Below are 12635 nucleotides of genomic sequence, written 5' to 3' on the forward strand. Positions count from 1 at the left end.
GGAAAGTTGAGGGACCAGGCTGGTCAGATGATGCTAGAAAAGGTCTGTGTGTTCCCTAATAGTTGACGCCAGCTTGATGCCACAGAATCAGTCAATTAGCTAGGTGTTGCCATCTGCTCTGGTAGTAGTGTTCAAAGGTTTGCTCATGGATATATTCCATAATAAAAAGCTTGTTCCAAACCATATATTTTAAGAGGATTTGCTCTGAGTTTTTAAAAATGCCACGCAGCACCTAGAGATACTTCTGGCCTGATATTACGCGATATAAAATAACAGGTTTGCCACCACCCCGAAAAGGCATCCCTGGTTTCCAGAAGTGCAGCAGTGAAGAAACTTTTTTCACATGGTTTTATTAATCCTTAAGAGTGTCTGCTTGAAGATCCTCTCATCTTGTAAATCCAGTTATTTACATCAGCCCCTGCTGGGACAAACTTTTATGCAATGTTCCATTTTAAGCAGCTTAAGGATTGCACCTAAATATATTGCAAAAATTTTGGATTTGCCCCAACCGAGTTTGAAAAGCCTTTGAGTTTCAGAAGAGTTGACCTGGAAAAACACTTTATGAAGGTTACGGCAAAATGGTTAAGCTCTCTGTTTGCCCCCCTGCCCCCTTTCTGTACCAACAGAAATCTTACTACCTAGTCTAATTACATGAGGCAACTACAGTGGGGCAAAAAAGTATTTAGTCAGCCACCAATTGTGCAAGTTCTCCCACTTAAAAAGATGAGAGAGGCCTGTAATTTTCATCATAGGTATACCTCAACTATGAGAGACAAAATGGGGGGGGGGGGAATCCAGAAAATCACATTGTCTGATTTTTAAAGAATTTATTTGCAAATCATGGTGGAAAATAAGTATTTGGTCACCTACAAACAAGCAAGAGGTCTGGCTCTCACAGACCAGTAACTACTTCTTTAACAGGCTCCTCTGTCCTCCACTCGTTACCTGTAGTAATGGCACCTGTTTGACCTTGTTATCAGTATAAAAGACACCTGTCCACAACCTCAAACAGTCACACTCCAAACTCCACTATGGCCAAGACCAAAGAGCTGTCGAAGGACACCAGAAACAAAATTGTAGACCTGCACCAGGCTGGGAAGACTGAATCTGCAATAGGCAAGCAGCTTGGTGTGAAGAAATCAACTGTGGGAGCAATAATTAGAAAATGGAAGACATACAAGACCACTGATAATCTCCCTTGATCTGGGGCTCCATGCAAGATCTCACCCTGTGGGGTCAAAATGATCACAAGAATGGTGAGCAAAAATCCCAGAACCACATGGGGGGACCTAGTGAATGACCTGCAGAGAGCTGGGACCAAAGTAACAAAGGCTACCATCAGTAACACACTATGCCGCCAGGGACTCAAATCCTGCAGTGCCAGATGTGTCCCCCTGCTTAAGCCAGTACATGTCCGGGCCCGTCTGAAGTTTGCTAGAGAGCATTTGGATGATCCAGAAGAGGATTGGGAGAATGTCATATGGTCAGATGAAACCAAAGTAGAATGTTTTGGTCTAAACTCAACTCGTTGTGTTTGGAGGAGAGAGAATGCCGAGTTGCATCCAAAGAACACCATACCTACTGTGAGGCATGGGGGTGGAAACATCATGCTTTGGGGCTGTTTTTCTGCAAAGGGACCAGGATGACTGATCTGTGTAAAGGAAAGAATGAATGGGGCCACGTATCGTGAGATTTTGAGTGAACACCTCCTTCCATCAGCAAGGACATTGAAGGTGAAATGTGGCTGGGTCTTTCAGCATGACAGTGATCCCAAACACACCGCCTGGGCAACGAAGGAGTGGCTTTGTAAGAAGCATTTCAAGGTCCTGGAGTGGCCTAGCCAGTCTCCAGATCTCAACCTCATGGAAAACCTTTGGAGGGAGTTGAAAGTCCGTGTTGCCCAGCGACAGCCCCAAAACATCACTGCTCTAGAGGAGATCTGCATGGAGGAATGGGCCAAAATACCAGCAACAGTTTGTGAAAACCTTGTGAAGACTTACAGAAAACGTTTGACCTCTGTCATTGCCAACAAAGGATATATAACAAAGTATTGAGATGAACTTTTGATATTGACCAAATACTTATTTTCCACCATGATTTGCAAATAAATTCTTTAAAAATCAGACAATGTGATTTTCTGGATTTCCCCCCCCCCCGTTTTGTCTCTCATAGTTGAGGTATACCTATGATGAAAATTACAGGCCTCTCTCATCTTTTTAAGTGGGAGAACTTGCACAATTGGTGGCTGACTAAAAACTTTTTTGCCCCACTGTATGCCAAAATAAAAAGAAGCATAGCTAATAATCGTGACATATTTTTTATTCTTTCGCAACACACTGGAGAGCAACACTAATCATTGGCCAGGGAGTGGTTTCAACAATCTTATCTCTGCAAGTTATACTTTTGCATCAGGAAAAATTGTTCCCATTGAAACCTAGCACAACTCTCAGCAAGGTATTATGTTATATTTGAGTGGTGACAATGTATGATTCATTTTTTCCCCAAATATAAAAACTATAGGTACTGTATATAGTACGATAGATAAAGCACATTGTATCCAGATTCACTCATTGTGGGAAGGCCCAATAGTTTATCAATCTGGTAGTCATTTGTAATCAGTGATTTTTGTCTCAGCCTGTTGCGTGAACCTATAATTGTGATAGAATTGTGATTTGCTGAATAAACCATGGTTAAGTAAAATATGTCTCTGTATGTTGTGTGAATTACACAGATATAGAGCAGACAAATCAAGTTGCAGTAGACTGTGTAATTATTTCCTGTTGAGCCAGGATCTAATATTTGTTCAAGCCTCTGATTGTGTAAATCAAAAGTACACATTGTCAGTTTCAGAAGTACAAATATAACCTTTGTCCAAAGGCATTCTCATGTCATGTTAACCCATAAAGTAATCTGAAAATGTTGTGCGAACCCAGCCTCGACACACTATAGTCTGGATTCATTCAATCTGCCAGTTACATCGCTCAGCGATGAAGGTTACATGAAACGATAACCATGGTTTCAAATTCTCTTTAACTATCAGATGATCTGTTAACTGTCAGAATGGTAAATGCAGTCCACCTTCCCCTAAGCCAGTGTTTCTCAACCTTGGCAACTTTAAGATGTGTGGACTTCAACTCCCAGAATTCCCCAGCCAGCACAGCTGGGGAATTCTGGGAGTTGAAGTCCACGCATCTTAAAGTTGCCAAGGTTGAGAAACATTGCCTTATGCTCTCAGAGCAGAGAAATGTAGACATTTTACATCATGTCATGCCCCCACATATGGGGTTTTACATGATTTCCACACAATCTTTGATTTTTACACATTAGGTATCCCGCATGCTGAAATTCTCCTGCTCCACTTAATAGCAAAGGGGGTATTAAGGCGTCGCGCGGCCCAGGGGTAAACGCGGGGCTTAACGTGTGAACGTTATACTAAATCCAAGGGCCAACCCCTCCAACCCCAATAAACCACACGATGCCCCGGCCTTAGCTCGACGCAGGAGCCCAGTTTCCATTTCTGTCCTCCAAAGCGCCCACCTGCGGGCCGCCAGCCAAATCCAGCAAGTCGACATTCAGTCGGTCATCGGACCGCTTACCTCTGGCGCTAGGGATTCAAACGGCCGGAAACACGAGGCAGACAGCTTTATTTCATTGATTTTTATTTCCCAGGTTTCCCCCCCCATAGCCACGCCGAAGAGATCAGCCGTATCCCACCCCGCAAAAAAGCCACGCGCGTTTACATCCACGGAGCTGCAAAACGAAGCGAAGCGGGCCCTGGCTGGGCGCCCGGCGGCTGCCACGCTCCGTCTTTTGTGCCGGCGAGGCTGGGCTGCCACGCACGTGGCGGGGGACCGTGGCCGCCCCTCCAGCCGGGGGGCTTCCTTCCAGGCAGCCCCGTCCACCGGTGGCAGGCGGGAGCCAGCTCCCCGGCGCCGCACGGCACAGCTCAGCCAGACGCCGGCGGCGGCGGCTCGGCAGCCGGCCGAGCCCTTCCTGGTGGATCCCCGGGAGCCAATGATCGAGCGGGGAGATCCGCTCAGGCCACCGCCGTCTCCCCACTGGCCCCTCCCCCCTGCGCTGGCCTGATTGGTGACGCCCACGGCTTGGGGTGAGAGCCCAGCGCCAATGGGGAGAGCGCGTGTGGCTGCGACGGGGAAGTGGGATGGGGAGGCGAGGAGCGGGCGGGGGCGGGGGGTGAAAGGGGATTGACCTCGAGTAACCTGCCCCATCGCCCCAGGCCCGGGAGGGATGCTGCCCGCGGAGAGGAGCTGGCGAAGGGAGCCCCGGAACTCGCGGAGGACGAGGAGGGCTTTGCAGCGGACGCGCGGGCAGAGCGGGAGCGAGCGGGAGGAGCCTGCCCGCGGCCAGGCTCTTGCACCCATGCGCTCCCACTGAATGGGAGAGCGCCCGCCCGCCGCCTCGTCCACGCCACCCGCGGGAGCATCCCCGGCTTGCTGCGCCAGGCCCGGAGCGCACGGGGGGCATCCCCGCCTCTCGCCCGCGAGCGCCTCCAGGTGAGCAGCGTTTCTGGCCAGAGGGGCGCCCCCGTCGGGGCTCCGGCGCTTGGGGCGCTTGGGGCGCTGGGGAAGGGCGGGGGCCAGGGGCGCCCCCCGCCTCTCCCGCCCTTTCCCTCGCTCCTCTGGCTTTTGTCTCTGGCTTTCCGCCCTGATCGCCTTCCCCGCTCGGCTTGCGCTTCTGGGGACCGAAGGGGGACCGGAGGCATGTGGTCTGTGGGGCAGGTGTTCTCTCCTGCGGGGCCGGGGATCCAGATCGGGCGAGCGCCTGAGCGAGTGAGGAGACTCCGGGCGGGTTCTCCAGCCAGCTCGTGGTCATCCAGGGGATCCTCCAGGTTTAGAAACACATGCCGGCTTGGGAGGAACTGGTGAATTTGGGTGAGGGGCTCGGGCGCCTTTATGGAACGTGGGAATGGGACCGGGGAGGAAGGGAGCCGCAAAGCTTGTTCTCAGCCCAACACATTGTAAGGAATAAGCCGGTCCAACTCACGTGAGCTGATGGTTGGTGCTGACGGGACTGTAGTCAGACACATCTGGAGAAACCCAAGATCGGTTTTTTCCCCAAGAGCTGCAGCCTTTAAAGTCTTTGAAGTGTCTCCCCTCTGCTGGCTGCCCTTGGGCTTGATTGTGCGGTTCCTGAAAGGAAAGGTTTGGGGAGGTCAGCCTGGCTCTTCTTACTGGCCAAGAAGCTGTTTGGGATTTCAGGGAGCTGCGGATACAAGGGACAGGACCTCAGTTCCTTGCTTTCAGAAGGATGTGGGTGCGTTGGCTTTGGGAGAAGGGACCAAGGCCCAGCTCTCAAACCTCAATGGAGATCTTTCAAAGTGCCCAGTCTGGAACAAAATGGGGAGATATGTTAGGAAAGAAAAGAAACCATTCAACAGGTGTAGTATTAGTGATGGAGAGTTGGTTAGAGGCTTTTCACTGTCTTCTCAGCGTATTCCCCCTGCCCCGGCAATGCCTGGACCTTTTCTAGTTGCTGGTCAGAATGAAAAAGCAAGAGGAGGACGTAGAATAGACTTGTAAATGAAGTCTCCTTTGAGTTGAGTTCAGTCCCTGATGACCGCGTGGACCATGATTTTTTCTTGGCAGCAATACCAAAGTGATATTGCTCTTTGTCTTCTTGCCCCACCAAGGTATAATCCAGCATGTCCCAATTTAGTTTTTCAAGATCAGCCAAAATTAGCTAAATTGACTTTGTCTCCCTCCCTCCCTCCTTCCTCCCTCCCTCCCTCCCTCCCTACCCCCACTCAGTTTTTTAAAAAATATGACATGTTTTGAAATATGCTGAGTGTTCTTCCCAAATGCCCAGACTGAAATCATATGTAAACAGGAAGGTGGACATAAGTGGTTTCATTAAGATCTTCTCTGAAGCCTAGTGGTCTCTAATGGGTGTGAAAATATCTGTTCATGTGTTCTGATTTTTACAGTCTTTATAATTAAAATCTCAACCTGTTGCACTAATCTTCAGCAGTTTCAGGTCTTTTCACCCAATACCTTTGGTCACCCACATCTTAATTCACTTTCTTTTTCAATCATCCCAATGATTATAGACAGAATAAACATTTTCTGTATCATCATTCATATATTAGTCAAATAGAATTATTACCAGAGTTGCTTTTTAACGAGATGGGCAGTGACAAATATATATACACACACATGCACACACATACACCATTGAGACCCCATATTTCAGCCTTGCACAGTTTGGAGCCTGGTAGGTTAAAGAACGGTTCATATCCAACTTGCCATGAATAAAAAAAGTTGCAATTCAATGTATCATGAAAGTGTCACGATTCTGATGTAGCTTCTTTTCCTGCTTTGGAATTATTGCATCAAACTAATTCACAGCAAGCAAAAATTTCATATATGAACCCTGTTAACAAAATATTGATTTATTTATTAGATCTCCACCCTGCTTTTCCCCCAGCATATATAACATTCTCTTCTCTGATTTTGTCTCCACAGCTACAACCTTGCGAAGTAGATTTTGTTGAGAGTGGGACTGGCCCAAAGTCACCCAAGGTGATTCTAGCCTAGGGAGGGATTAGAACTTATATTTCCCCATATTTAGTCCAGTGCCTTAATCACAGTGCCATAAGCTTGTAATATGGTGGTTAAGCACATGAATGATGTGCCAGATTCTGGCTCCGATTGCCTTCTAGGAAATCATAGTTTTGCCTATTTTATCTGTAATAAAGCAGCAAGTATTGATTCAATGGGTTCTGTTAAAACACGAAGCCCTGTTCAATCATAGCTTCTGCTTGTAACTGAGTAGTCTCGCAGAATACCTAGAGCCATAAACTGTGGTTTGTTGGAGCACTGAAATTTAAACAGAAAGAAGAAAAACCATAGCCAGATAGAAAAATTAAAAGGGAACAAGAACCCCCTCCCCAAAATGATCCAAAAGAAAACAATAATTGAAGGAAATGTCTATACAGGAACAGATCTTAACCAAAAAATCTTGACCATGGTTTGTGAAACTGGTTTGTTGGCCAACAATGCCACAGCAAAATGAAAGCAAACCGCATGGCTGTTAGTGCACTGGGTGAACTCTGTTAAGTATAGCGACAAGCTTTTAAAAAAGTGCTGTGGAGTAAGATTACATTGCTTGCTAATATTGATAGTTGGTAGTTTGAATTCCACTCCTTACATTTTGTTAAGCTGAGGTTTAACGTTGCCTAGAGCAGGTCAGACTGTCCCTCTGAAGAAGTATATAGAGCAGTGTTTCTCAACCTTGGCAACTTTAAGATGTGTGGACTTCAACTCCCAGAATTCCCCAGCCAACATGCTGGCTGGGGAATTCTGGGAGTTGAAGTCCACACATCTTAAAGTTGCCAAGGTTGAGACGCACTGATACAGAGGCTCCAAGCAAAATCCTGGAATGCACATTGAATCTATACATAAACAACAGTTCATACGGGGGAATAATACTGCAAAACATTTCAGGATACTGTTGAATTATAAAATCCTAGAGTTGGAAAGTGCCTTAGGGGTTATTACTCCAACCCTCTGCTCAGTGTGGAATCAACCAGAGCACCTTTGACAGATGACCAACCTCTAGTGAAGGAGACCATGTCTCTTTGAGTGGCAGCTGTTCCACCAGCGAACAACTCCGACGGTCAGGAAGTTGTTCCCGAGGCCTAGCCTGAACCTCTCTCAGGTTAAACTCAATGGTTCTGGTCCTAAGTCTGTTCTCTATTCTGTAGGGCAAGGCTTTCAGATAATTGAAGATTGCTATCATATCTCCTCTTAGTCTTTTTTGGAGGGAGGTGTTAAACTCAGCCTACCCACTAAACTAACAGAATGGGCTCCAGGTTTCCAACCTGAAGCAGTGTTATCGGATGGGACCCAGGAGCTGTGCCTTCTCTGTTGTGGCGTTTGCCGCAACATTTGGAAAATTCTCTCCCTGCTCCTTAGAATTTGGTTGGCCCTGACTCTTTTAGTCTTTAGGAAGGCTTTAAAAATTGGCTTTTTTTCCATTATGACAGATGAGTCAGTCTTGCAAGGCAGAGTGTCTATTTGATAGGTCCTGATTGTTCGCTACTGGCGGGCTGACTTTTGCTTTATACTTGTGGATAGCGTTGGTTTGAACTGTAAATGGTATTTCCTTTTGGTTTTATCGGTGTGTGCTGCCTGGAGTCAGAAACACACGAGGTTATTTTTATTACTATAAATTTGTATTTTTTTACTATGAATCTTTATAGTAAAAAATCATATCATTGTCGTCATCTTGATATTGACACCGCACAGTCTTAGGGAGTTGGGTGGCCTTCTAAATCAAATAAATTAATTAATAAAAATCTAAATCAGTAAATAAATAACCTAGATCCTTTAACTGTCCCTCATAGGGGTTGGTCTCTAGACCCTTCACCATCTTGGTAGCCCTCCTCTGAACTTGCTCCAGTTTGCCACTTTCTGAACTGCAGTGTATTAATGTATTCTTTGAGTGTTGATCCTAATGTAGCCAAACCAGCATCACTGCACACATTAAGGAACCTGAACATTTGCAGAAGAACAAAGTACAGGTAGTCCTCACTTAGCGACCACAATTGGGACCAGCAACTCCATCGCTAAGTGAAATAGTCGCTGACTGAAACATCACATGACTGCGACAGACGTACGATGTCACTTCCCATTCGGTCATTAAGCAAATATCATGGATCATTAAGTGAGACATCACATGACTGCAACTTGCAGTTTTACTGCTAGCTTCTCCACTGACTCTGTTTGTTGGAAGTCAGCTGTGAAGTGCCCGAATCTCAATCATGTGACTACGGGAATGCTGTGATGATCATAAGTGCAAGGACCAGTCGTAAAGTTACTTTTACAACACTGTTGTAACTTTGAACAGTCACTAAACAGGGCAGTTGTTAAGCAAAGACTATCTGTTTCTTTAAAAGAGAAGAAAAATCCTAAATAGTTATGGAAGAGAGCTTCAGAGCAGTTTCAGGAGGATTGAGCATACTCCATGGTCATGGAAACTGACTGTTGCAATAACAATGAAACAGAGTATTATGAAATACAGTTTGGCTAGCTGAGTAGAATCCTCACAGAAACACGTCATCCTGAAGTATTTATTGCAGGTCCCAATTATTAGAATCATAGAATCCTAGGGTTGGAAGGGACCTTGGAGGTCTTCTAGTCCAATCCCCTTCCCAGGGCAGGAGTCCTCATACCATCTTGGACAAATCGTTGTCCAATCTTTTCTTGAGAATCTCCAGCGATGGAGCACCCACAAATCCAGGAGCCAAGTTACGTAATAAGAAGATAAGCATCATCTTCTTATTAGTAAGAAGATGATTCTTAGTAAGAAGGTACTTCTTACCAATGTTGTTAAAAATGGATATATTCTTTTGTGCCAGAGGGCAGGACCAGAATCAACATTTTAAAGCTGCAAGGAGGTCCAGCTAGACATCAGGATGAAGTTCCTGACTGTGTTGTCAACCAGACTGCCACATGAAGTAATGAGTTGTCCGCCTGAAGTCTCTGAACAGAAGCTGGACATTCATCTTTGTCAGAGATGCTCTAATACAGTATTTCTCAACCTTGGGAGCTTCAAGATATGTGGACTTCAACTCCCAGAATTCCCCAGCCAGCATTGAAGTCCACATATCTTAAAGTCACGAAGGTTGAGAAACACTGTTCTAATAGATACTGGACTGGATGATTGTATGAGTTTACAAATTTATTTCAATTTTGCCCAGAAAAATTCACAAAACAATCCCATCTCAATTCCTTGCTTCCTAGACCTCTTTCTAAGTATTTCTAGCCTCTCTGCCAGCCTTCTCCCTCTGGGGCCTTTTCCAGATGTGTACAATTCCCAGAACTCCTGATCCAGCAAGGCCATTGCTGAGAATTCTGTGAATTGAAGTTAATAATTTGCAAATCTGCCTTGCATTGACACCTCTGGGTATATAAAACTAGCTGTAATCAAAAAAAATTTTGTAGGGGGCCATCCCCATCATAAAACTGACCTTTGAATAAATAGGTATGGGTTGATGCTGGTAATCTGCTATAGCTGCAGCTGAAAGGGACAGAGCAGTGTGATGGTACATAGGCAGCAAACTGGTTGAGCAGCCCCATCAAACAATGTGCAAAGAGCAGAGTAAGGAAGTAAGAGGGAGATGTAAATGGGGAGTGAGACCTGGTTGGGCCTGGTGATAACATCACAGGTGTTCCAGTTGTGAGGCCTTTCATGAGGTATGGAGACTGATACAATCTGGATTTCAAGAACCATAGTTTAGTTTAGTTTAGTTTAGTTTAGTTTAGTTTAGTTTAGTTTAGTTTAGTTTAGTTTAGTTATTAAATTTGTATGCCGCCCAACTCACAATGACTCTGGGTGTCTCATGAATAAAAACATTTTAAAAAATACAATCAACAACAAAAATAAATAAGATGATAGCAAGATGACAGGACCAGGCTGGAACGGAAAACAAGAATGCAAGGGGGCTTCACTTACCTTTGCCAAAGTCTTGGGAGAAGAACTGGGTCTTCAAGGCCCTTCAAAACCCCAGTAGAGTGGGGTCTGTTTGGATCTCTGGGGGAACTTCAATTTCAGAGGGCGGGCACCGCTGCAGAGAACACATCAGATAGGTGCTTGTGGATAAGCTGAGAATTTTAGATGCCAAAATACACTCCAAAAATTGGGTTCGGCTTATTCGTGGATGGGCTGATCTGCAAGTACATACGGTAATACTTTTTCAAGTATATTCTTGCAGATCAGCCTATCCATGGATAAGCCGACCCTCACATTTTTTAACCAAAATACCATGAAAAGGGTATCACCAATGGATAAGCCAATTATGAAAATTAAAATGTGTGAAAATTTTGAGGGTCAGCTTATCCATGGGTGGAACATTTTTTAAGATACTGTATTTTGGTTAAAAATTCGAGGGTCTTATCTGCGGATAAACAGTATATGGTATTGTGCCATTCTGTTTTATATTTTATTATTACTGAATTATTATATTTACAACTTACTGTTGGTCATGCTAATGTACCATGAGCTGTAGATATGATCATTTTTATGCAGGGTTCCCTGAGACTTGAAAATTATTTCAAAGGTTCTTCCAGTGTACAAAGGTTGAGAAAGGTGGGATTAAAGTGATTCTCAAGGGCCTGACAAGGATATAGCCATGTCACATGGAAGATTTTTGAGCTGGTGTGCCAGACTGCAGCTGCCCCTTTGTTATCTCTGATGGAGAGTAAGGAGGAGACTCAAGGTAGAGGTCACTAGCATCCATGGTACCCACTTGGTAGATGGTGACCACACATAAGAACTGCTGTGATGAATGAAGTCATTCAGATCCATTCTGAGTTAGATTCCTCAGTGGGCAGGTCCTGTTGAGTTGGCCATGGCATGGTCAAGTGTTTGATCCTGTGATTCCTGACAAAATGGACAGGATCCTTATGACTATTAGTCTGGCTACCTCTTTATTCCTTCCTCATTGGTTAAGGCCTTCTGGGAGGTGATGTGTGGTTGGACCCAATGTGGTGGTAAATTCATCCTTGAGAGAGAGGGTGGTTCTCCCTGCCCTGAAGAGAAGCAGTAGTGTGCCTTCTCAAAAAGCCATTGCTGGACAGTTCTGGACAATTTTCATCCACTCTCCAGCTTTTCCTTTTGCACCTGTTTTGATTGGGTTTCAGGTTAGAGCACAGTACAGAGACAGCATTGATCGCATTTGTTTGTTTGTTTTGTATATCATTTTTATTAAAGAACTTTTTAGGAGAATAAAAAATACAAATTTTGAAAGAAAAAAATAAAGAAAAATAATAAGTTAGTGAAAAAAAGTGCAAAGAAGGAAGTAGCATTGATCGCATTTGTTGAGGACCTTTGGCAGAACCGGGAATATTGTGACTGTTCTGGTTCTTCTTGATTTCTCAATAGCTTTTAATATTATCTAACATGGTATCGATCTGGATAGCTATGAGGTTTGGGAGTGGGAGGCACAGTGTTACAGCTGTTCTCCTTTCTCTGTGGCCAGTTCCTATGGGTGTTGACATGTAGGGAGGTCCAGCCCAATGCCCCTGATTTGCAGAGTGCTTCAGAGCTGAAAGCTCTTGCTCTTCCTGTTTAACATCTGCATGAAGCCACTGGGAGAAATCACCTTTCAATATGAGGTGAGGGATCATTTTGACTCCTGGTTAATCAAATGATGCTATCAAGGTCCCAAAATCTTGGGGCTGTTGGAATCTAGATAGGAAGGAAGAGGCTTTCACTCAACCCTAATAAGATGGAATGGCAATGGGTGCATGGTTCTTTCACTGCTGGAGATTTTCCATCTTTGGTTCTGAATGGGGCAGTATAAAAATCTGGTGAGCGATTTGGAGGTCCTTCTGGATTTACAGCTCTTGCTGAAACAGCACGTGGTAGCTGTGGCCAGGAAGACCTTTGCACAGATTCATCTGGTGCGCCAATAGTGCCTTTTACTGGTCTGGGAGTCCCCTTTCATAGTTACTCATGCAATTCACTCCACATGGGGCTGCCCCTTGGAAGCTACAGCTGGTTCACGTGCAGTTATGGATGCACTTAGGTACAACCTCTACTATGTGAGTTGCGTTGGCTGCCAGTTGGCTTCTGGGTGCAATTCAGGGAGCTGTCTGTCTGAGGGACTGCCT

The 12635-nt window shown here is 45.2% G+C and overlaps 1 protein-coding gene across 4 annotated transcripts in view; it reads left to right on the top strand.

The window, feature by feature from the left end:
- Nucleotides 1-4203: 4203 nt before the first annotated feature.
- ACACA (acetyl-CoA carboxylase alpha) overlaps nucleotides 4204-12635 on the top strand; it is a 237437-nt gene continuing 229005 nt past the window's right edge. For 2 of the 4 annotated variants that reach the window (XM_088152435.1, XM_088152437.1), the window contains exon 1: nucleotides 4204-4514. In XM_088152435.1, the coding sequence (XP_088008561.1) occupies nucleotides 4396-4514 (119 nt within the window). In that variant the 5' untranslated portion in view covers nucleotides 4204-4395. The remainder of the gene's footprint in view (nucleotides 4515-12635) is intronic. The other 2 variants (XM_088152436.1, XM_088152438.1) reach the window with 1 other exon arrangement.

This window comes from Python bivittatus, unplaced genomic scaffold, assembly GCF_059951505.1.
Source record: "Python bivittatus isolate LINGU-HERP-01145 unplaced genomic scaffold, Pbiv_v1 ctg000690_np1212, whole genome shotgun sequence".
In the NCBI taxonomy this organism is placed as follows: domain Eukaryota; kingdom Metazoa; phylum Chordata; class Lepidosauria; order Squamata; family Pythonidae; genus Python; species Python bivittatus.